Here is a 24,835-nt window from a genome sequence, read left to right on the forward strand (position 1 = left end):
TAGCGCACGCGCACACCAGCAACGGTTGCTAGCGCCAGCCTTCGCCCCGCCCTCTTCTGGTACCAGCAATTAGAGTTTGCCACGAAATGTCCCTGTGTGTGGTGTCCCTCCTCTTGGTCGGTAGAGCAATCGGGGCGCTCCACATTTCGTACCTTTAAGCCTCTTCCAGGCCCCATTCTAGGGGTGCCATCCGAAGTGCCGACAAAGGCATTTTCCGGAGATGGAGGAGTAACAGAGCTTGGTGTGTGTGGGGAGGAAACAATTCCCGTACTTCAAAACAAAAACCTTGCTTTTTGTAACTGCGTGTCTGATATTCCTCGGTTCATCTGAGTTCGACCAGTCAGGCAGCGTGAAAGCCAGCCCACAGCTTGGGGACGGCAGGGGTCCTTCTGCACTGCAGTCGCAGCCGCTTCTATGAGGCCCCCTTTTTCCCCGCCGGCGCCGCCGCTGCGGGATGTGTGTGTGGCGCTGCCACCTCTAAGACTTCCGGGGCCCGAGACGGTTCCAGGACCGGGCATGGGGTTCGGGACGGGACCGGCCAGCGGAGGAAACGCCCTCTTCCCCGAGAGGCTGCGGCTCCCCATTTGTTGCCTGGGTGTCTTCTTCTGTTACTTCTGGTACGGCGTCCTACAGGAGACAATGTAAGTCGCCCGAAAATAAAACGCCTTCCTTCCCCCTCCTTTTTTTTAGGGTACTCAGCTTTTGATGCAGGAGTTCGGCAATATCAGCAAATTTCGCGACATCCCTTGTAAAAGACTCCATTCCCAAATGTAGTGGTTTTGGTTTGTCCTTATCTGTCAGACACCCCCCCTGCCCGTCTATCTTCACATTCTACCCTATGCTGCTAGTGTATCATCTACGAGACGATTGCTTGAATGATACATAGAGGGCTTCCTCCCGCCGCCACACTCCCGCCCCCACTTAGGATTGCTGTCTTTCTTCCTGTCAAGGGTGTTGTGTGATAGCTATGGAACGGGCAGAAATTCCACAGGTGACTCCTTTCTCACCACTGCATTTTCACGGTATGAGAATACTTGTGTTGAATTTCTGTCTGTTACACAGCTCTTTCATACTTAGGAGCCTTGGGAACAAAAAAGTTTAATAGTTCTGTTCCATTTGCAGTTCCTGCATAATATTTAATCTATAAAATCATATACGTGTTGGAGAAAAAATACTTTGTTCATGTCTTGATCTGTTTTCAGTTTAGTAATCAGTGGAGCTAACTAATCAAGGCATTTGCAAGATCCATTTCCTGCTACGTGGTCAAAAAGGCTTTTTGAGTTGACACAGTTTTTAGATAGGGAGTTGTTTCTCTGAATATTTATTTCAATAATAATAATTATTATTTTATTAATTAATTATTAATTAATTATTATTTAATTATTTATTATTATTATTATTATTATTATTATTATTAACACTCTTCCACTGATAATCACCATACTTGTGCTTATAATATGCAGATTACAGTCTTATAATTTCATGGATTCTGTATTTTCATTTTTAGCTGATTATAAGGTGCCTTGTGATACCATGGGTCTCAAAGGCAGGGTACTTACTTTAAATATGTATACAGTTTATAAAAAGTATTTGCTGCTAAGGGAAAAGATTATTGTGTTCAACAGTGGATGGAGACAGATAGTGAACAGAACCAAGACCAGTCATGTAAATAAGCCTGCAAAAATTACTAGTCTGCAAACATTTTTATTTGCCTGCTTATGAACTTTCAAAGAATTCTGAGCAGGCGCTGTGTCTCTGTGGGCAGAGGCAACTTCAGTGGTGCTTAAAGTACTTATAATGTTCCCAACAGCTGGTTCCTGCTGGTAGTTACCACTATTTTTTAATTTAAATTGTGTCATTAAATAATCCTGCATCACATTATAACATCATTTCTTTTTAGAAGAAGAAGAAATTGTGACTGGCTAGAGTCAGCTGCTGGGAACATCAGGACTTCAAGTGCTGATGAAGCTGCTGGTGCCCACAGAGATATGGTGCAAAAAAGTTAAAGAAAAAAGCCCACCATTTGCCTCAGCATAATTCTGGATTACCTGTTGATGACCATGAAAGCACTTAAAGGCTGACCTAGACCTAACTCTGATGTTTAGATTATGAGTTTTACTAGAACATTTTTCTTTCTTCTGTTCAACAAAACAAAAATTAGTTGGAGTAATCTACAGTTACAAAGTTTTAAGTTATAAAACCCTTCCTAAAGGTGCTGCTGCTGTGAAAAAGCATGAATACGACAAATATTTATATACTGCTTTTCAACAAAAGTTCCCAAAGTGTTTTACATAGATATAAATAAATAAATAAAATTTCTTCCTGCCCCATAGGGCTCACAATCTAAAAAAGAACTATAAGATTGACAACAGCAACAGCCACTGGAGGGATGCTATGTAGGGGATGGATAGGACCAGTTGCTAAATAAAGACAGCTTTAAAAAAAGGTGTGTCTTAGCTCAGTTAGCAGGGGGTACTCTGCTCCCCCCCCCTTTCTGTATTGTAGATTTACTTTTGATGGGGTTTTTCTTTCCTTGCACTCACTGCTGCAAGACTGGTGATAAATAAATAAAAAGCCTCTAGAAAACTCAGTGAAGGCTTTTTTGAAGAACTGGTAACAATTGAAACATTACATTGAACTTGAAAATCTAAGCTGCCAAATTTTACCCTATTGTTTGGCTGCCATGCTGGAAAACAGCCATAGTTTTCAGAAATTGCTATGAAAGCTTATGATATTTTGCAGGGTGGAACTGGAAGTATTTGATATGAAAAGTAAAATGGTACAGCACTAGATGTGAGATATTCTGCAAGTTTTTCTTGCATGTGTTTCTTAATGCGGGGTGGGGGAGTACACTGAATTAAAATATTTGGCTGCCAAATTTTATACCCATGACTTGGCCACCATCTTGGAAAATGGTTCCCATTTTTCAGAAAATATCATAAAGGAATAGGGAACTTGGAATGTGCAACTCCAAATAAGCGTTGGGTCACCCCAGATCATATAATCCCTCCTAAATGGGCAAAGAAGCCACCTAATGGCACAGCAGGGAAATGACTTGACTAGCAAGCCAGAGGTTGCCGGTTCGAATCCCTGCTGGTATGTTTCCCAGACTATGGGAAACACCTATATTGGGCAGCAGTGATATAGGCAGATGCTAAAAGGCATCATCTTATACTGTGCGGGAGATGGCAATGGTAAACCTCTCCTGTGTTCTACCAAAGAAAACCACAGGGCTCTGTGGTCGCCTGGAGTTGACACCTACCTGATGGCACACTTTACCTTTTACCTTTAACTGGGCAAAGAGGCACCATGAAATTAACAGCAGGAGGGCAACCAACTGTATATAACCTTGGCAGATCCTCCAGTGGCTGTTACTGATGTCTACCTTGCATTTCTTCTTAGATTTTTTGGTATGTAAACAGCTATGAGGACTTTTCTGTCAAATAGCGGTGCATAAACATTAATAATATACTAAGACAATGGAAACTGTTGCCTTCATGATGCCCATGTATCCTGCCATTTTGACATATCAGTCAAGTGTACCATGCCAAATACATCACCTTTTATTTTGGTCTTAGACCAGCATAAGAGCAATAAAAATGCGATAAGTGACATACTAGAAGCCTGGAGGTGAGTAATACAATACAGGTGGACCTCGTTATCTGTGGATTCATGTATTTGCGGTTGGGAAAAAGACACCCGACCTCGGCATATGCGTCAGGGCAGGAGCATGCCGACCTCACATATCTGTGGGTTGGAGGTGGACGGAAATGATCATGGACATCATTTCCAGCTGCTGTTTTCTTCAATGGAGCCACAAAATGGCTCCCATTTTGTTTTGTTTTTTAAATGGAGGGTGGGGGAATGCTGATTTTCAGCCGATTTAGTGACACATCATGACTCAGGGGAGCAGCAGAGCACAGTAAGAAGTGTCCCCCCCCCCATGAAAATCGGCTAATTTTCAGCCAACCAGGAACCTAACCCCCCACAATCCCATAGCCCCCAATGACTCGATATTCACAGTTTTCATATCTGTGACTATAGCCTGGAACTGAACCCCCGCAAATACTGAGGTTCTCCTATACAAACATGGTAAGAGAAAATAAAACTATTGCTATGGAATTCTAAAAACTATAAAAGACTGTAGAAAGCAATAGTAAATGTAGAATTTAAGACTATAACTGTCCGGAAAAAAAAAGACAAGACCTCAAACTATATGGCTGAGAACTAAAAACTGCAGTTAACAGTAGTTAATAATGGTAGAAAGTGACTGCAAATGTTTATAAAGGGTTTATAAAAGACATAGAGGCATAAAAGAAGAAAGTGGGGGAAGCATTAAAAATTATATAGAAGTCATGAGAAATACGTAAAAGGGCATATAAAATCATTCAGGAGAAACTATAGGCATTAGTGTACCATGCCAATAGTTGCCAATAACATCATCATCATCATCATCATCATTATTATTATTATTATTATTATTATTATTATTTTACATTTATATCCTGCTGTTCCTCGAAGGAGCCCAGAGCAGTGTACTACATACTTGAGTTTATCTTTCACAACATCCCTGTGAAGTAGTTTAGGCTGAGAGAGAAGTGACTGGCCCAGAGTCACCCAGCTAATTTCATGGCTGAATGGGGATTTGAACTCGGGTCTCCCCGGTCCTAGTCCAGCACTCTAACCACTACACCACGCTGGCTCATAAAATAAGGTACTGGGATTGTGCATCCCAAATATCAGCCTTGGGCCACCACAGATGATCCACCCACACTTCTGAGAGGCAGTTCCCTATGAGATGCTTTAGCATCATAGCTGCACTGTGTTGTTTCTCGCTCAAGCACATAGTCCTCACTCCAGTCTTTGCCAGTGTACCTATACAATAAATTTTGCATTCGCAAAGGTGGTATTTGGTAGTGGGTATCCCAAATAAGCTTTGGCCCACCTTGGTTCATACATTCATACCACCATGCGATGATGCCCTATGAGACACCCTAGAATAATGTTCACTTGGTTGTTGCACAAGTCATGCTCGTATGTGCTGCCCCATACCAGTAGTTGCCAATAAACACATGGTGAGTACATAGCTGGGAGAATGTACCCCAAAAGATGCTTTGGCTCATCCCAAATCATATATCCACATAACCAGGAGACTGTCACCTAGGCACCATAGCATCCTATCTGGCTCAATACTTGGTTTTCACACAAATCACTCTCAAGTGTGCTATTTTTACACCACTCTTGGCAAATATACATTTGAAGTAATGAGGAATTGAGTGTGCTTCAAAGGAAGCTTTGGACCACCCCAACTGACACATTACTAGGACTGTTGCCTTCTAGCTGCCTTAGCATTGTGTCAGACTAATTGCTTTGTTTTTGCCAAACTTGCATAGTGTCTTGGAAAATATATAAATTAACAAGGAACTGGGGGAATGCCCTAAACCAGGGATTCTCAAACTTGGGTCCTCAGGTGTTATTGGACTTCAACTCCCATAATCCCCAGCCTCAGTGGCCCTTGGTTGGGGATTATGGGAGTTGAAGTCCAATAACACCTGAGGACCCAAGTTTGAGAATCCCTGCCCTAAACTAAATTTGGGGCCACCCCAAATGATCATACACTAACACAGATAGAATGTTGCTTTCATGGTGTCTTAAGCATCTCTGTCCAACATGTTCTGGCACCTAGTATCACAAGAGGATTTCCCCACAGGAGAAAGCCTTTATAACCAGACAGTGCATGCTGGCATTTTTTGCAAGTCACACTGTGGGGTATGATATTTGGCAATCTAGGTATTTGAATTCTGCACACATGTTCTTTAAGAAACACTTGGCTGCCGCTAGATCCCAACCCCCAAATATAATCACCTCCCATAACAAAATTTCTTAAATTACGGAACACCTGGTCACAGCTAGCACCTTAAAAAGTGTCTTCGCCTTCCAAATTTTCCAGAAAACTGACTGTGAGAGTTTTCGCACAGCTTGGGTTCTCCCTGCCTGCCTTTGGAGGTGCCTCTCCTTTGGACTCCCAAGTATTTTTCTTGTTGTGCATAGACTAGTGTCCACCCTTCTAATTTGTCTTTCCACCCGCTTTCTCTTTTCTTTCACACACCCCTCCCCGCCCCCGCTTACTGCTAGGGTATTTTCTAGAGAGATCTGCTTTCCTCCTAACTGTCATCTTTCCCCACGTAGTTAGTGTTTTCTGGTTCTCTGGGAGTTCATACAAATCTGATAATGTATAATTTGTTTGTTCTCCTGAAGGGACCACTAATTCTGTCCAGCATGTGTGTTTCTGTAACTGAATAACTGGTTCCCCTCCAGTATCTAGAAATGCTTGTAGATGTGTTACTTTAGGGGGAAAGAATCCTTGACTCACTGTTGGAACACCTGGAAATGAAGTCTCTGTAACTTTGCCCTTGATTTTCAACTCACTCATTAAACCAGCACATATGCCCCTTTGCTAATATTGTAGGCAAGATACAGCTGTGCCAGTGAATGCTTCATACTTCGCCACCAACCCTCTCATCTTAATTTGTTTTCCCTGCAGTACAAGAGGCAAATATGGGGAAGGAGCAAAGCAGGAGAAGTTCAGATATGCTCTGTCTTTGGTCTTTATCCAGTGTGTGATCAATGCCATTTTTGCCAGACTATGTAAGTATTCTCAAAGAAACTAGAAGGCCGTCTACTATGAGTCCCTTCACTTTCTGATGTCTTTAGAGACTCTTGTGAAACTAGTGATGTGCACGAACCGGTTCAGCGTTCTATTCCTAAAACGCTGAACTGGTTTGGATACCAGCATTTGAACTGGTTTGAACACGGGGGCAGGGGTTCCTTTAAGATGCAGGGAGGGTGTCCTTACACAAGCACACGGGCCACTTCCGGTATTATGCTGACTGGGACGGCAAGAGGGTATACAGCCACCCTGCACCAGTGGTTTTTGAAGCAGTGCCGGAGGGGGAAACGTGGCGGGGGAGGTAAGGATACCCCTCCCCCCGCCTCCCAGATGTACACGGAACCAGTTCCGTGCATATCCCTGTGTGAAACCCCATGTTTTTTGAAGTGTATCCCATGATTTCCTCATAGGAAGGGGTTACTGTGGTCTAATGCCCTATGAGACACTTGCAGCCATCTGTTAGGCTGGCTTCTAAGAAACATTTGTGAAGTTCAGTTGGCTTTCTACTCCTCTTTCACTGGCCAGTCCACTCCCTCCTTGCTCTGAAGAACAGAGGAGTTCACAAAGACAATTGCTCTCTCTCCTGCCCCTGCCCCCGTTTTGCCGCAGGAGAGTATGAGACAGGAAAGTGCATCCGTCTGACAGGCACACATGTAAAGGCTCCCCATGCCCCCATTATCCATGGAAAGAGGATCTAGTCTTGCCAACAGACCATCTGTTGGAAGCTTGACCTTCTCTATTCTTTCTGCTTGCCAGCACAGTCAACAAGTAAGGGCTAGACTAGATTGTTTATACCAACCTGATGACCAGGATCTTCTGCTTTTGATTTAAAGAAAATGACAATATAAAAATGGTTAAGCCTCTCTCTTATCTCCCCCCTGGCTGCCCCTATGCTCAGATTTCAAACCGCTCAAAGCTACTTTTCATTTTTAAAAAGTCTGATGAAAATTGCATGCATCTGTATGCAGTACCTTGTTTGGACCCAAGACTAGTTGATGACCGAAAATGTGTAGACTTTATATTTATTTATGTTTTAATACTGCCTGGCATGTGCCTCTCTTAGACTTTTTCTTTCTTTTCTTGAACAAAAGTTCAAATTCTATCAAGTTGGCAAGTCTCATGGAAATATGCCCCTGTAATCTACTTGCTCTGTGTGACTTCACCTCAACCATAAGCTCAGGTGATCCTGGAGACCGTAGGGCATCTTAACTCTCTTCTATTGGGATATGAAAGTAAGCCCCGTATGGCTCTCTTATTGGTCAGTCTGCTTCTCCCAAATAACGTGCTTAATTGCCTATTTCTTGCATATTTCCCCCCTACCAGTGATCCAGTTTTTTGATACCGTCAAGGTGGATCGGACACAGAACTGGCTGTATGCAGCTTGCTCCCTCTCCTATCTAGGTGCCATGGTTTCCAGCAACTCGGCTCTCCAGTTTGTCAACTATCCAACTCAGGTGAAGAAGGGCAGGTTACAGGGTGGTGTGGGGTAGAGGGTGCAAGTGCAGGATGGAGAAGATATGGGGAATGGGCTGTGTTGCAGAGAAGTCTCCTTATCAATTAAAGAATTTATGGATGGATGATGTCTTAAGCATTGAGGGCAACAGACTGTACTAAAAGCAGGAACCCCAGTTCCTATATCAGTTGCATTAATGTGGCTGATGTATAGTTCTTCACTGCTACTACCACCACCACCACCACTACCACAAATATTTATATACCACTGTTCAACAGAAGTTTTCAAAGTGGTTTACTTAGAGAAATAACAAATAAATAAAATGGTTCCTGTCTACGAAGGGCTCACAGTCTAAAAAGAAAGGTGTGCCCTTTGGGGACAGTGAGCCATTTTATTTATTTATTATTTCTCTATGTAAACCACTTTGAAAACTTTTGTTGAACAGTGGTATATAAATAGTTGTTAGAACTATACACCAGCCACATTAATGCAATTGATACAGGAACTGGGGTTCCTGCTTTTAGTACAATATGTTGCCCTAAATGCTTAAGACCTCATCCATCCCTCGATGAAGCAAAACAAAAACAAAAAACCCACAAGATAGACACCAGCAACAGTCACTGGAGGTACTGTGCTGGGGGTGGATAGGGCCAGTTACTCTCCCCTTGCTAAATAAAGAGAATCACCACATTAAAAGGTGCCTCTTTGCCCAGTTAGCAGGGGTTCACTACGCAGTGATTCTGAAATGGTTCTTAGATTGGGGGGTGTGGGAGTTAGGACCCTCACAAGTGTGTGAGAGTGCTAGTGTGCTATCCTTCAAAGAGGACACCAGTGGTGAGGCAAGCAGTCTTTCATGTCTTATTGATAACTGCCCTGGAAGCACTTGATGCTCAAACATAGCCTACACCAAGCCTTTGATGATCCCAAACATAGCCTACACCAAGCCTTTGTGGACCCCCCCACCCCAAAATGGGGTCTTATATGAGGCTTGCAAACCAGTGTAGTGGTTTCACACAAACGCCAGCATTTGCCTGGTTCTCCATTACCTACCCCCTTCTCCACACATTGATCCAATCTCCCCTCCCCCTTGCAAAGAGCTCCGGAGGTGGCGGGAGAGAAGATATCTCTTCTTGTACTGGGTTTCCAGGCAGGCTGGAAGCAGCAGAAATCTCTTGTGCTGTTCCAACCTTCCCTGCACTCCCTCCCCAACTCTCCTGCAAGGTGCAATTGGAGACAGAAGAATGGGTGGGGAGGGGGCCACTCACTTGTAGCAGCATGAGAGAGCTGTGCTGCCTCTTGTCTTACTGGACATGCTATGGAAAAATGAGAATGGTATTGCAGTTGGCTCTATAGGCCTGTGGACTTTGCTGTTTGCTTGACCCAGCCAGCTTTTGTCACTGACCATGATTCCAAAGTGTGGGTTGTCATGACCTCGCTGGGACTGCTGAAAGGGAAGAATTGGATGTCCCTGCCTGATGCAGAACAATTGGCATGGAGATCTGCAGGGATGTGTGTAGGAAATGTCTCATCTCAGGGAAATAGGGTCTGGGAAGGAGGCATAGCCAGTGAAGTTTCTAGGAGGGTTGAGGTAAGGGGAGAGCTAATGCCGGGAAGGAAAGTGTGATGACAGTGTTTTGTAACTAGTGGACTAAGACCACTAAAATCTTGATACAGGAGAGGCAGAAGGAGACACAGTGATGAGCTAATGATGAGGGAAAGGCATTTGAATGGATGCAGATGAAGATGGGGCGGATGGAGCATAGAGACAGATCTTTAAAAATCAGAACTAGAACCCTGAAGTTGATACAGCACAAGATGTGTTGATAAACAAGATAGAACAAAAATGCTCAGCCAGTAAAAATGTATGTATGTAGTTTCTCTTCAGGAAACAAGTAACTGACTTTTAGACCTCATCAGTAGTTTTTTCCCTGATGTGAAGTTGAAGCAGAGACTTGTCTGAAGCTTCTAAGGAGTGAGCTGAGCAAAGTTAGCCATAACTAAATTTATCCTTTTATTTCACATAGGTCCTTGGGAAGTCCTGCAAGCCCATCCCAGGTGAGCAGTCCCTTAGCCTGTAACCAGGATTGTATGTGTGTTTCACTAGAGAGCCACTAGGAATGCGCTGCACACCTTAACTAAAGCCACACGATTATTGCCTGGAATCATTACCTTTGCTTCCAAAGGTCAGGCTCCTGGGAAATTCTGCAACAGGAGGTGACAGAGGAATGGAAAGAAGGAAGGGCTTAGCTGTTGGAAGCATGTGGTTACCAGAATTGGGGGTCACGGAATTGGAACCACAGGACTGCAGCTAGGAACTGAAGTCCCACTCCTGGTCACTGTGAGGGCCCAGTCAGACATTATGTCTTGTCTTGTTTTTGTGCAAACCTCACTAGATTGTGCCCGTTTTCAAACTTACTAAGAATGCTGAGCACTAGAAACTTCTGTTTGAAAAGAAGAGAAAGCCAAGAGCCTAATGTATTTAACAATAATTTGAAAAGGTTTCTAAAAGGGATTTTTATTGTTTGTATGTTTGATTTATATACCACCCTTCCAAAAATGGCTCTCAGAGGTTTACATCAAAACAAAAACAATTAAAATCAATTAACAATTAAAATCAAAACTAAATTAAAATCATGTAAACATTAATATCATTAACATTAAAATCATTTAAATCCAACTTTAAAAATTTAAAACCATAAATCTAATTAAATGCCTGGGTGAATATATGTTTAAAATGCATATAGATGTGCATATTTATATATGCATGTCATGGACAAATACAAAAAACAACAAACCTTCAGAACCTTGCCTTTCTCATTTTGTAAGGTTCTGGAAGAGAATTACTAATGTTCAAAATCCTATTTAAAAGTATAATACAAGAAGACCACCAAAAAGTGAACTTCTAAACCAAAAATAGCAATTTGGATAACTTAAGTAACCAAGTAAAGTCTTTGTTATTGCACCCTTTCTTTCAGTAACTTAGACTGGCATTTGTAATTTGACAGTCTGAGAGGTGGGTTAGGCTGAGAGATGGTGACTTGCCCAAGACCTCTTGATGAACTTCTGAGAGCTGAAGCTGGGTTTCCCCGTATCCCAATACAACACTGTAACTGCTGCAACACAGCTACTTATGTATTTAGATGGTTTGTCCTACCCATCACATGGTAGTGGATAGGAAGCAGCACCTCCCTGCAAAAAAGTTTAAATAAAAGTCACTTTAAACAATAAACATCTATATTAAATTAAAATTGCCCCTTACTTACCCCTGTCACCAAAAGAGCCAGCACAAGCAAGAGTGGGGCCAGAGGCTCCTGATTTAGCTCTATCCCTTAGGTAAGCAGGACCTGGAAGCGCCATGTATGTTGCTTTGAGCTTCTAGAAGGAAAAGTTGGATGGAACCATAGCAAAGAAATACAGCACCTCACTCTGTGCTGGCTCTTCTCTTGTAAGAATACTCGGTGTTCATAGGATCACTTTCTGTTGAAGTCCTCTGAGCACACACGGAAGTGGAAACCCTACATAGGAATTGGTGATCTGTGTAGTGTTCTCTGAGGAGATTCTGCTGACAGGAACAGGTAAATCTTTTCTGGTTTCTGCTCATAGATTGAACCCTGAGGGATTAAAAAAAGATGGGATCCTGGTATCTAAAGGATTCCTTTCTCCTGCCTGAACCTGCCTTCCAATTACTACTACTATTCATATACCGCTTTTCAACTGAAATAGCTTTCAGACATCACCTTTCAGACACAGAGAGAGGGCCTTCTGGTTCCCACATTATAGACTAGTTCCCTAGATATGTTTTCCTGATATATTCTTTGTTATCTTTTGTAGGCCAGGCAATCTGCCTTATCCTTTGATCCTTGTAATGGCTTCAATCAGTTAACTGGAGTCATTTGACATTATCTCCTGTTTCCTCTTTTTCCCCTCTTTTTATCTGCTGGTTCTGTTATATTTTATCTGATGTTTTTATGTTGGTTGTCATTTTTAAAAATCTTTTGTGTATTAATATGTTTTTTTCTTAAGATGGAAAAGGCTGTTAATTTCTAATTAACACTAGAAATAAATGTTAAAAGGCCTGTGGATACCCAAGCTGAACCTCACTCAACCACATGGTGTAGTCTCCCAGGGTCACTGCTGAACTGATTCTCTAAGCACCATATGCTGATTGTAGTGGGAGGTGGAAGAAGAAGAGACAGAGGTGTGGCCAGCTTGGCAGGGCACCTCTTAATTGATGTAGGACTATGCAGGGGTTCCTGTTCTTTAGACTGGCCTGTGTGTATGGTGTGCTGTGCTGTGGGAAATGGCATCGTTGCTTCAGGCCTGAAACTGGTGGTGCAAACATTCTGCAATGGCCATTGGTTAATTAGTGCTCTAGTAGGGCCCTCTGGGAGAATATTTTCTGTTCTTTTTTTTTTCACAGTTCCTTTCTCTCCGTAGTCATGCTGCTGGGGGTGACGGTGCTGAGGAAAAAGTACCCGCTGACCAAATACCTGTGTGTCTTGCTGATAGTCACAGGCGTAGCCCTTTTCATGTACAAGCCAAAAAAGGGGGGAGGTGTTGTGGACGACCACCTCTTTGGGTATGGCGAACTCCTGCTGGTAAGCACAGGGCCCTTTGAAGTCCGCGTTGGTAGTCGGAGGATATTGCTTGTTGTTGTATAGAGAGGAGCACAAGTGTTGGTTCTTTTTTCCTGCTGGTTCTTTTATTAGTGCTCCTGGTGTGCTAACTGCAAGTTTGTGGCTTCCTCGACACAGAAGTCCTGTGAGACAGAATGCTACTAGTTCTCAGATGGCAGGGAAAGTAGAATATAGCCCTATTCCGAATTTATTTTGTATGAATATACAGGTATCTGTACACAGATTCTTGTGAAATGACTGTACATTTTAAAATTGATCCTGAATACAGGCCCCTGAAATGCTTGGTACAGATAGGAAGTGTATTTCTGTGCCTGTGTTCAATATAATATGTGAATTTACTGTTTTTGATTTTAATAGTTAGTTGATTTTAGTTTTGTTTTAATCTAAACCGCCCTGAGCCATTTTTGGATGGGTGGTATAGAAATCAAATAAATAAATAAATAAGAACGGCACCTGTATACTTTATGTATGTTGAACTTAATGTCTGAATAGGGCTTATGAGATTATGCATGGCAGACCAGAGTTTTCAGGCTTTGGGCTCAAGTTCAGCATGCTGTCCAGGGCTATGTGATAGCTGTGCATATGAAGGGCTTCAGCATCTCTTGATGTTGTACAGTGTACCCGAGGCATGCAGCACTTCAGAGGGCCTTGTGGTGTGGGTCCCTATTCAAACTCTTGTCCCTTGGACTGCATAGACTAGTGTTTCATATGTTCACATCAACTCATATGATGTGAGGCAAGGGGTCTAGAGTGGAGAAAATGCATTTTGGGGAAGGGGAAGAAAGGCAAGGTCTGTTCAGATTGTAAAGCAAGGATGGCAGTGACTGCTTCCGCTCGCCTCCTATGGACTGTGGAGTATATAGTATCATTGTGGGTGTTTGGGGTGATTTTCAGTATATTCTAAGGCAACATTTCTGCTACACAAGAAAAATTGGTTTAATTTTATTTTGACTGTGATAAAGCATGCAAGGAAGGTAGATGTGCATACATTTCAATCATAACAGCAGATAACAAAAATTTGGGTGCAGATACTTCATTTGTTTGCTTATTTGGTTTGGCACCTGGGTTGTGATGTATTTTCTTCTCTCTTTTCTCTTCAGTTGCTGTCTTTGACATTGGATGGACTAACAGGAGTGTCCCAAGACCACATGAGAGCACATTACCAGACTGGTTCCAATCGCATGATGCTGAATGTTAATCTGTGGTCTACTGTGTTCCTGGGAGCTGGTAAGGATGTTCTTGTGGTTTACAGAGGGGAAGTGGGGCATCCTGGCAACTCTGTGGCCCTGACTGAGAGCATCATGGCAGCAGCAGAAGGCTGCACATGTTCTACTGTGCTTGTAGAGAGAAAAGCACCAAAGCTTAGCTCATGAGCTTTGGGTGCATGGGAGTCTCCATGGCATGGGCTATACCTATGTCTCCTCCAATGATGCATACAGTCTTCTTCCCACTCCATGTACAAAAGGTTTTTTGTGGTACAGCATATTCATCTGTAACACCTATTTGTCATTTCATCAGGAAAGGGTATAACTTCCCTAAATGCCTACTTGCTGGCAGTAATGTGCTGGATAACAAACTGAGACTGAATCCAAACAAGATGGAGGTACTTATAGTGTGGGGTCATAACTGAAGAGATGGGTTAGATCAGCTTGTCCTAGATGGGCTCCCACTCCCCAAGAAGGAACAGGTATGCAGTTTGGGAGTACTTCTGGACCCAAACTTCCCTCATATCTCAAACAGGCAGTACCCAGGAGTGCTTTTTAGCAGCTTTGACTGATATGCCAACTGCGTCCATTTCTGGATGGAAAGAACCTCAGAACCTCAAAACTGTGATTTGTATACTGCTAACCTCGAGGCCTGACTATTACTATGTGCTCTATGTTGGGCTGTCTTTGAGTGTAGTCCAGAAACTGCAGTTGGTGCAGAATGTGGTAGTCAGGTTGGTCTCATGATAACCTGTAGAGACCATATTCCTTCTATTTTAAAAGAATTACATTGGTTGCCGATGTTTTTCTTGATGAAATATAGGATGCTGACAATTGCCTATAAAGCCCTAAACAGCTTGGGCCCAGGGTATTTAAGAGAGCACCTTCTTCTCCATTAGCCCTAGTGATTACTTAGATCGGCTGGGAGGTCTGCAAACAGTTGCCACTTGCTCATCTAGTGGCGACCCAGGATAGGGCCTTCTCTGCTGCTACCCTGAGGCTTGGGAATGAACTTCCTGCCAGAATGAGAATTTTACCATTCCTGGAAGTTTTAAAAAAGAATCTTAAGAGACATCTGTTTAACCAGGCTTTTAGTTAATGTCAAGTAGTTTTTAAGTGATTTTGAAATTTTTAAAATGTATTTTAATAGTTGATATAATGATGATGCAATATGCATGATGGATCTACTACAATACTTCTCTCCAGACTTTTTTTTATTGCGTAAATTAAAATATAGAAAGCGGGGATTGCAACAAAGAACAGACGTTTCGACCTATATGTGTCAGCTTCAGTGTTCTATATTCCACTGTTTAAAATCCACACTTATATCCAAGACTTTCCCCCAATCTAATTAAACACCTGGGTAATACATAACATATGGGGGAGGAGAGAGGAGGAAAAGGTTGATAACTCACAGCTATGCCCGATTATTGCTGACACTGAGAGAAAAAGGGGGGAAAGCCTGGAAGAGGGAGGGTATGACACAAAAATCTTATTTGCACCCTTTAAAGGCCTATGTACTTTAAGATTAAGCCACCTGATGGCACAGCAGGAGATGATTTGACTAGCAAGCCAGAGGTTGCTGGTTCGATTCCCCGCTGGTATGTTACCCAGACTAGGGAAACACCTATATTGGGCAGCAGCGATATAGGAAGATGCTGAAAGGCATCATCTCACACTGCACGGGAGATGGCAATGGTAAACCCCTTCTGTATTCTACCAAAGACAACCACAGGGCTCAGTGTGTGGTTGCCAGAAGTCGACACCGACTTGATTTTTTTTATTTATTTATTTATTTATTTATTTATTTATTTATTGTTGAATTTCTATACCGCCTTTCATTAAAAACAACCCCAAGGCAGTTTACAAAAGTTAAAAACGTACAATAAAAATGACAATTAAAATATTAAGCTAAAAATATAAAACAAATCTAATTTAAAAACTATAAAATACAAGCATAAAAACTATAAATAAGTAAAAACACATAGAAGCAGCAGTAGAAATGGTCATATAAAAGCCTGGGTAAAAAGCCACGATTTAAGAAGCTTTCTAAAAACTGTGATGGAGTCTGAGGAGCGAATGGCCACTGGGAGAGTATTCCAAAGTCTGGGGGCAGCAACAGAGAAGGCCCTGTCCCGAGTGCACGACAGACGAGCCTCCTTCATTGTAGGCACCCGGAGCAGAGCCCCCTCTGATGACCTTGTCAAGCGGGCAGCAACCCTTGGGAGCAGGCGGTCCCTCAGATACCCCGGGCCCACACTGGGTGTGATGTGCTCACACATCAGGATGGGTGTGATGTGCTCCCACTGGGCAGTTCTGGACAAAACCCTAGTTGCCACATTTTGCACTAGCTGCAGTTTCCAGATATTCTTCAAGGGCAGCCCCACATAGAGCGTGTTACAGTAATCCAGCCATGATGTGACTAAGGCATGGGTAACCGTGGCCAGATCTGCCTTCTTGAGAAAGCCGAAACCGTGCAAAGGCACCCCTGGCCACCGCCTCCACCTGAGCTTCCAAAAGCAGAGCCGGGTCCAGTAGTACCCCCAAGCTGCATACTTGCTCCTTCAAGGGGAGTGAAACCCCATCCAGAACCAGTAAAATCTCCTCATCCCGATTGGCTCTCCTACTGACCAACAGTACCTCCATCTTGCCCAGATTCAGTTTCAGTTTATTAGCCCACATCCAACCTATCATGGCCTCCAGCCCCCGATTCAGGACATCCACTGCCTCCCTAGGATCAGGTGACAAGGAGAGATAGAGCTGAGTGTCATCCGCATATTGTTGACAACTCAGTCCAAGTCCCCGGATGACCTCCCAATGGTTTCATGTAGATGTTAAACAGCATGGGAGACAAGACTGAACCCTGCGGGACCCCACAGGCCAATGGCCACGGAGCCGAGCAGTAGTCCCCCAGCACCACCTTCTGGACCCTCCCCCCAAGAAAGGACCAGAGCCACTGCAACACAGTACCTCCGATTCCCATACTCGAGAGGCGGCCCAGAAGGATACCATGGTTGATGGTATCGAAAGCCGCCAAGAGGTCCAGCAGAACCAACAGGGTTCCCTGTTCCCAGAACCAACATTCCCCCTTTCTAGTTCCCGGCGTAGGTCATCCACTAGAGCGACCAAGGCAGTCTCAGTCCCATACCCGGGGCTGATGGCACACTTTACCTTTACTTTAAGATTTCCCTCATTTCTTCTTCGCCGTTAACCTCTGGCCATAGTTTATCCAAATATAATGCTTCCCCTATCTTCCTTTTAAGTGTGCAGTGTTCAGATTCTAAAATGCTTACTTCGAGAGGCATTGTTAATCCATTATGTTTATTTTTCATATGTATCGACCATGGTTTTCCTGTTTATGTATTTAGAATCTGCTAGGTGTTCTTTGAATCTGGTAACCAGATGTCTTCCTGTTTCCCCTATGTAATTTTCACCACATTCTCCACAAGTGTATTTTAATACAAATATGATGAATATTTTATATACTGCTTTTTGACCAAAGTTCCCAAAGTGGTTTACATCGATAAAGAAATAAAGTGACTTCTTGTCCCTAAAGGCTTCACAATCTAAAAAAGAAACACAAGAGACACCAGCAACAGCCACTGGAGCGGTGCTGTGCTGGCAGTGGATATGGCCAGTTGCTCTTCCCATTAATGGGGAGAGCAAGTTAATGGTTTTAACTTGTGTATTAACCTGTGCCTCAAGATGCTTGTTTTGGCAATATAGAGTTCAGTTCAGTTTATTTATGGTCGCTGACCAAAGAAATATATACATACAGCTCAAACAGTAACAATAGATATTCCAGCTATCCCTAAACCTTATAGAGTCCAGCTATACAGATACAAATTCTAATGGCAATAAGACAAAACTTAACGATTGCATGCATAATTTTGCCATTGCTATCAGATTAAAGATAGCTAATATAGAATTCATCTGGCTGGCCAGGGTAATTTGCTAGGAGGGTCCCTGTAGAAACTACAGTAGAGTTGCACATGCATGCAGTAGTGTCTCAGTAGCACCTGACTTGCAAGGACAAAACCCCTCTGCAAAAGGGACTTTTAATATCCTGCCTTCAAACACAGCAGAAGGTAAAAAGTCTAAGTGTGCTAGTGTGAAGGCTAATGGTTAATGGTTTTAACCTGTATGTTTGTGTATTTAGCTTGAGATGCTTTTTTGGGCAGTATATAAACGTGTAATATTTCCATGTACAGACTGGACTTGTTGCAACAGGGCAGACATTGCCTTGGCCAGCAGCTGGTTGCACAGCAAGCCAGTTTGAAGCCACGGAGGGTGACGACCGCCCCCTGCCCCTAAGCATCTCCAGCCCACCCACTCCCATTCACTCCAGGGTCATAGTGAAAGTGGCAACAGCCCAAGCAGCTCCTGTTGTGTTTGGGTTGCAGCTGCTTGCAGTTCTTCCAGTGGCCATGGAGTGGCGATGCTGCCACCTGTATGAGTCTTCTCTCCAAAAGGCCGTTCCTGTGTGTGGTTTGGTTTTGCAGGGAGGCCTGCTGCAGCTTGGCAATAGCCGTCTGTTCTGCCATTGGGTGTCTCTGTTGTTCCAGCAACGTGGGTGCCTTCCCCATTCTACTTTAAAGAGTTAAACCCTTGTAACGTATGCAATTTTGAGACCTCTCCATTGAAGCTGCCTTGGGAGAGAGGGTTGGATAATTAATGAAAAGGAGCAGTCCCTTGCAGCCAAAGTAATTTGGAGAATGATTGTTCCTTCCATAGTATTTAAAAAACAAAGCAAACATTTTAAAAGCTGAGTTCTGCAAAAGAGGCTTGTGCGCTGATAGGCATGTTGTCTCCAAACGTGAGCATCGGAGGAGCAAGGACGTTTCTGCTCCATAGCAACAGGCAAAACATAACCCAAAAAAACCAGCCCTGCGGGGTTTGCTAACCAATCTGACCCAATGGAGATTCTTCCTGATTGCAAGTCTAAGCCTGTGTCTTGACTTTCTCCAAGAGCAAACTTTAACAGGGCACCAGATCCTCTCTCCTAGCACCCCATTGCTACCTGTGCCCTCTTAATGTCCTAAAGGTGACCCCCGCCCCCTTTTTTGTGGGAAGGCATCTTTTTATATCTCTAATAGGCTGCATCTAACATTCTAGATGAAAAGACATAAAGCCTCAGAGCCTACTTTTAGCAGCTGTTGTTGCTGTGAGTTGGGTACCAGGAACATTGACGGGCATTTTACTGTCAGCATGGCTAGTGCTTTTCTTTGAGTTGTGTTGCTTTTTCTACATACATTTAGCTATGACAGGGCTGCACAATTTTGGCCCTCCAGCTGTTGTTGGACTACAGCTCCCATCATCCCTGACTATTGGCCACTGTGGCTGGAAATTGTGGTCCAACAACAGCTGGAGGGTCAAAGCTGTGCAGCCCTGAGCTATAACAAATGTACACTTAGGAATCTGGCAACTTTGTCCAAACCAGGCAAAGAAGAATTCATTCTGTGTTTATCATCCCCCCCACCCCCAGGCATTTTATTTACAGGAGAGTTCTGGGAGTTCTTGAGTTTCACTGAGCGTTACCCCAGCATCATCTACAACATCCTTCTCTTTGGCCTAACGAGTGCTCTAGGCCAGGTAAGTAAGCAGCATTTCCTGTTCTTTGCCATGCATTTCTTCATTCACTTGCTCCGTTTTAAATTGGCCCTGGATGTGCTTTAATGTTTGTTCCCAAGGAGTTTGGGGAAAGGCAGAATACAGATGACTTCTTCAAGCATCCTGATCCTCAAGCTGTTTGTTCATGAGAATGTTTTCAGAGTAGCGAGTTCTCCAGGGAGTTTCTCTCCCCCCACCCCCAAGTGCAGGGCTCTTTCCTCTCTAGACAGCAGAGCAAAGTCTGGGTTTTCATCGCATGAGTTCGTGATCAAGATTCTCCTTGTGGGGACTGAACTTACCTGTACATAGGGAGATTGCAAACAGCACAGGGTTAAGGCAAGCTGTACAGAAGTACCTAAGCCTCTTTGCCTTCGTTCATGTGAATGCAGTGGTGTTTTCAGAATGAGCAGATAGCTATGTATCCTTTTCCTCTGGCCCCTTGCACCACAGATGCTCAAAGTCTTGCATATTCCCTGATACATCATTGCCCTCCCCCCCCCCCCCGCCAAATATCTATGCATGGACATGCTGTGGATCATTTCTGCAAAGAATAGTAGCTGTGGCTCATGCTATCCTGGATGCCCTGCCCTCAAATGTCCTTGATGCTGTCTCCTAATCCCTTAGTGAGGAAAATACTGTTTGCGTGAGCTTGGGAGGATTGCTTTTGTTCCTGCCTCACTTGTTCCAAAGCAGAGCTGCTGGTTGTTCTTGCAACCCTCATCTAAACGGTCTTGCCACTGTAGAGTGCCTGGTTCACCTCATGCCTTCAGACAGCAGCAGCCTATGCTCACATTACATTGAAAAATCATATATTCTGCTTCTGTGCAGTTTGCACAGCTGGTTCAGTGGGAGTCCAGCTGCTGTTTTTCCTCTTCACTTTGCCCTCCATGCATGCTGAGGAGAGAAGTAGCAATGCCCCCACATTCCCTTTCATTCGGTAAGGAGAGATAACGGACACTGCTTTTGAAAAGGAAACTCTTCCCCATTCTTTTGGTCTGAGGACAAGGAAGTTGTTCATTCCTGTAGTCCACATTGCCTCTTTCAAGCCTGCCAGGGGACAGCACAGTAGATCGCACAGTGTTATGGCTTGTTGACTGCAAGCCTTACAGCACTGGGACATGTCCCACAGTCAACTGCCAGGAAGGGTGCATACACATAAGGTGATGAAAGGGCAGAAGTTCAGGGTTAATTGCTGCATTTCCAGCCTAACTGTGCATCTTTCTCCTCCGGGTTTCAGAGCTTTATCTTCATGACCGTGGTGTACTTTGGGCCCCTGACCTGCTCAATCGTCACCACTACCCGCAAGTTCTTCACCATCTTGGCGTCGGTCATCTTGTTTGCCAATCCTATCACCAACTTGCAGTGGGTGGGCACCATCCTAGTATTCCTGGGTAAGTTTTGGAAGCCTGGCACCCTTTCCTTATCTCATTTACTTTTGGGATTTGGTACGTTGCTTCTCAGCCGCTTCAACTCACACAGTCTTCCCAGGAAGAGCTTGGTGGCTCCCCTGGGTTTCCCAGATCTCCCTCCAGGACATCCCTTCCACGTTGTTGGAATAAAGAGACTTTACACGTGGATGATGGACTTTAAGCCATCTACCTTGGTTTAAGACCACTTCCTGTGTTCCAAGGCAACGCTGACACTCACCAGACTCCCTGGTATACCCAAGGACAAGGGGGAAACATGAACTAGCAATTTCACATCAACCAGTTATGTTGCTGTGACTGTGCCAGCAAGGTTTAAAGTGCTTAGAAAGGCAGCTGGCTGTGCAGTGTGTGAGCCACTGTCTAGATCTGGACTAGATGGGCTTTTGGCCTGACCCGGCAGGTTGGCTCTTATGTTATCTTCTCACTGGAGAACTTTGGGCCAGTTGCTATTTTTCAGCCTGTCTCTCAGAGTAGTTGTGAATATTAAGTAGCACAGTCTCCCTACTGGATTGGCATGAAGGCACCTTTTCAAGTGATGGCTGTCTTAATATTTAGCAGGGGGAGGAGTTGCTGGCTGCTATTCAGCCTCGGAACAGCATCCCTCCGGTGACTGTTGCCGACGTCTCCCTTGTGTTCCTTTGGGGACTGTGAGCCCTTTTGGGATACGGAACCAACTTCTCGTCCTTCTCCCCTATGTCAACTGCTTTGAAAATTCCGTGCTGAAAAGCCGTGTTATAAATATTCGTAATAATCCAATACTGGCTTGACCAGCACAGAGCATCTGTGTGCTACTACTGTATTGCTCTCTTCACCCCCGCCACAGCCCCTTCACCCCAGAGACCTCCCCACCCTCACCTGGGCCCCAGATTCCTTTGCTCCTCCTCCATGTCCAGAGCGGCTCCCAACTGGAGCTCCAGTGCCGCCCCCGGTTGGAGCAGCAGCACCAGTGGCATCGCCGCCACCGCTGCCTCTGACTGGGCTCAACACCTACACGGCTCTGCACTCCAGGCACCTCCAGCATGCCGTGCATGGCCTTAACGCGATCGATGTGTGTTTGTTTGATTGTTTGTTTGATTGATTTTTATACCGCCCTTCCAAAATGGCTCAGGACGGTTTACAATTAAAACAGAAACCATTAAAACCAGTAATAGTTAAAACAGAAATGTATATATAAACATCAATTAACAATTAAAACATCATAAAAAACATGAAAACCAGGTTACAGCATTAAAACAATTAAAAACCCTGGAAAGCCAGGCCAAACAGATAGGTTTTAAGGGCTCTCCTGAAGGTCAACAAAAATTAAGATTACGGATTTCTGCCGGGAGTGCATTCCACAGCCCAGGAGCAGCTACAGAGAAGGCCCGCCTCTGAGTCGCCACCAGACAAACCGGTAGTAACTGGAGAGCAAGGAGCAGAAGGGAGGGTGGAGCAGTAGATAGAGTCCACCACTCTACCCCCTGCACATCTCTTAAATGGGATGAGAGCAAAGAAAGGGGGAAGAGTGGCACACAGCACACACACTCTGTACTAGTGGGAGGGGGTTCTTGGGCATAGTTGGAGCTTGGGCTGGGTCTGCGTATACCAGTCCTGCACACATCCAGAACTCCTCTGTCTGCTGTGGGACAGCCCCTTGAAACATTTCCCTTTTGTTTCTTTGCAGGACTTGGACTGGATGCTAAATATGGGAAAACATCCAAGAAAACTTCGCATTAGGAAGACTTTGGGTGGCTCTCTTGAAAACCTCAAGCATAACGAACTGTTAACTTATTCTTTTTATTCCCCAGCACCTGTTATCAACAAGGACTCAGGATGAGTGCTTGGGGAAAAGGAATGGGGCTTTATGGGTATAAGATTTTTTGTTTTTGTTTTTATTCCAAACTGTTGTTTTAAAAAAACCACCAATGGAGAACTTTTTTATTTTAATTAAAATCAAGGAGACAAACTTCTTCCACTTGTGCTGCCCCCCTCCCCACCCCCAGGAATCAAAGCTGGGGTTGATAGATGGCCAAGAGGAAGATAAATTCTTTAGTGAATGGGAGGAACCTTTCACAGCAAATAAAAGGAGGAGAGATGCCTGTGTCTTCCCTTTTATTCACTTTGTGTGTTTTTATTCTTTAGAAGCTTGGCAAATTTCTTCCAGAGGGCGGGATGGTGGGGGGCATTGCCTGATCTTCCTCTTGCAAGAAACCGTGATCACATTGTCTCATGGGCTGATGTACTGTTGGATGACAGGGGCGTAACTACCATTAGACAAGGGGAGGTGGCTGCCTGGGGGCCCCCACGCCTCGAGGGGGCCCCCAAAGGCAAGTCAAATGTGAAGTGAGTGTGTGTGTATCAGCAAGGGGCCCGTTTTAAAATTTTGTCTCTGGGCCCACTCCAGCCTCGCTATGCCCCTGTTGGATGAAATGACTGCATTGAGAAATGTCTTTTCCCCAGGAAGCCCATTTAGTCGGGTATATTCTGCATTCAAAATGTATGCACATTTAAAGCATGTGTTGCTGTTTTGTGTGCTGAATTTGTGTACCTCATTCCAAGCTTTATAGAGGCCTGGTTTTTGCTGAGATGAAAGGCCTGTGTCTGGACTGTACCACTGCAGGTATGAGGGAATGAATATGCCTCCATAGCTCTCCCACCAAAGGAAATCCCTGCTGTGGAATATGAGTATGTCAGGGAGAAGGCTAGCTAGAATTTGGAACATCTAATCTTTTGTGTGCAAGGAATTGCTTTGTATGTAAGAGCATCCAATCCTATGTGCTCCCACCTGCAATCTGAGGTGGTACAGGATGAACCTGGGGTTTCCTTGCTAAGAGCAGAGGTATGGATAAAGTAAAGGAGAAGAAGGCTGGAATGCTGCCAGAGGCTGTGAGAGGAACTTGGTAGGGCATAAGAGGAGCTGGAGGGATGCTTCATTTTGTGCCTGCCTGCCTGTCTGTATGTTTTCATTCAAAATAACCTGGCAACTATTTGGGGCGAAAAATGAGATTGTTTTAGAAATGCAAGCAGCAACATCTAGAATGCTTCACCATTCAAACTCTATACTACCCTGGCATTACAGGAAAACAAGCAGCTGCTTGTGAGAAGGTGGAGGAAACTGTCCAGAGTTGTGAGCAGGAGTGGCAGGTATTGCAGTGTCAGAGGGGAGACACTGAGTGCTCCAAGACCTTGGTAGGGGACAGCTCCTGTTCAAAACCAACCTTTCCAAACTTTGAAAGTGGCATAAAGGGCAAGGAGGAGGGAAGGTTGCCAGCAGCTTCCTCTTCTCTTACCGTGCTTCATGCAACCTTTGAACATGGGAACATAAGATATTGCCTTATAGCGAGTCAGAGCATTGGCCCATCTAGTTCAGTATTGTCTACACTGACTAGCAGCAGCTCTCCAAGGTTTCAGGCAGGAGCCTCTCTCAGCCCTACCTGGAGATGCCACCTGGGATTTAAACTGGGACTTCCTGCATGCAAAGCAGATGCTCTCCCACTGAACTATGGCCCCATCTCCTAAGGAGAATGCTACAGCACTCATATGTAGTCAGCCTTCCAAATGCAGAACAAGATAAACCCTGCTTAGCAAACCTCTTTGAACCCTTTCCAGTTGATCAATGTGCTTACAGTGTGGGACCCAGAAGAGGACACAGTATTGCACGTGAGGTCGACCAGTTCAGAATAGAGTGGAATGGTTACCTTCCATGAGCTGGATGCTATAGGTTTATGCAGCCTAAGATATTGCATTAGCTTTTTTAGCAGCTGCATCACACTTCTGGCTCATGTTCAATTTGTCATCCACTAGGTCCCTTTCATGTATACTGCTGCCAAGCCAGGTCTCCCACATCCTCTACT

At 44.2% G+C, this 24,835-nt stretch overlaps 1 protein-coding gene across 2 annotated transcripts; it reads left to right on the top strand.

The window, feature by feature from the left end:
• Positions 1-75: 75 nt before the first annotated feature.
• SLC35B1 (solute carrier family 35 member B1) lies at positions 76-23,100 on the top strand. Of its 2 annotated transcripts, none has more exons than XM_053266513.1 (9): positions 76-641; positions 6,545-6,648; positions 7,994-8,124; positions 10,148-10,178; positions 12,561-12,721; positions 13,861-13,987; positions 19,451-19,557; positions 20,813-20,966; positions 22,666-23,100. In XM_053266513.1, the coding sequence occupies exons 1-9, from the start codon at positions 415-417 to the stop codon at positions 22,716-22,718; spliced, it is 1,095 nt and encodes a 364-aa protein (XP_053122488.1). In that variant the 5' UTR covers positions 76-414; the 3' UTR covers positions 22,719-23,100. The 2 variants fall into 2 exon arrangements, with proteins under 2 accessions (XP_053122488.1, XP_053122489.1); XM_053266514.1 differs by lacking the exon at positions 76-641 and adding an exon at positions 7,762-7,902.
• Positions 23,101-24,835: the final 1,735 nt, after the last annotated feature.

This window comes from Hemicordylus capensis, chromosome 6 (genome assembly GCF_027244095.1).
Source record: "Hemicordylus capensis ecotype Gifberg chromosome 6, rHemCap1.1.pri, whole genome shotgun sequence".
Taxonomy (NCBI): domain Eukaryota; kingdom Metazoa; phylum Chordata; class Lepidosauria; order Squamata; family Cordylidae; genus Hemicordylus; species Hemicordylus capensis.

Coding starts and splice junctions, on each gene's coding strand:
- SLC35B1 (XM_053266513.1), top strand. CDS start 415: ATGAGGCCCCCTTTTTCCCCGCCGGCGCCGCCGCTGCGGGATGTGTGT. Junction 8,125..10,147: donor TTGTCAACTATCCAACTCAG/GTGAAGAAGGGC, acceptor TATTTCACATAG/GTCCTTGGGAAGTCCTGCAA. Junction 10,179..12,560: donor GTCCTGCAAGCCCATCCCAG/GTGAGCAGTCCC, acceptor TTCTCTCCGTAG/TCATGCTGCTGGGGGTGACG.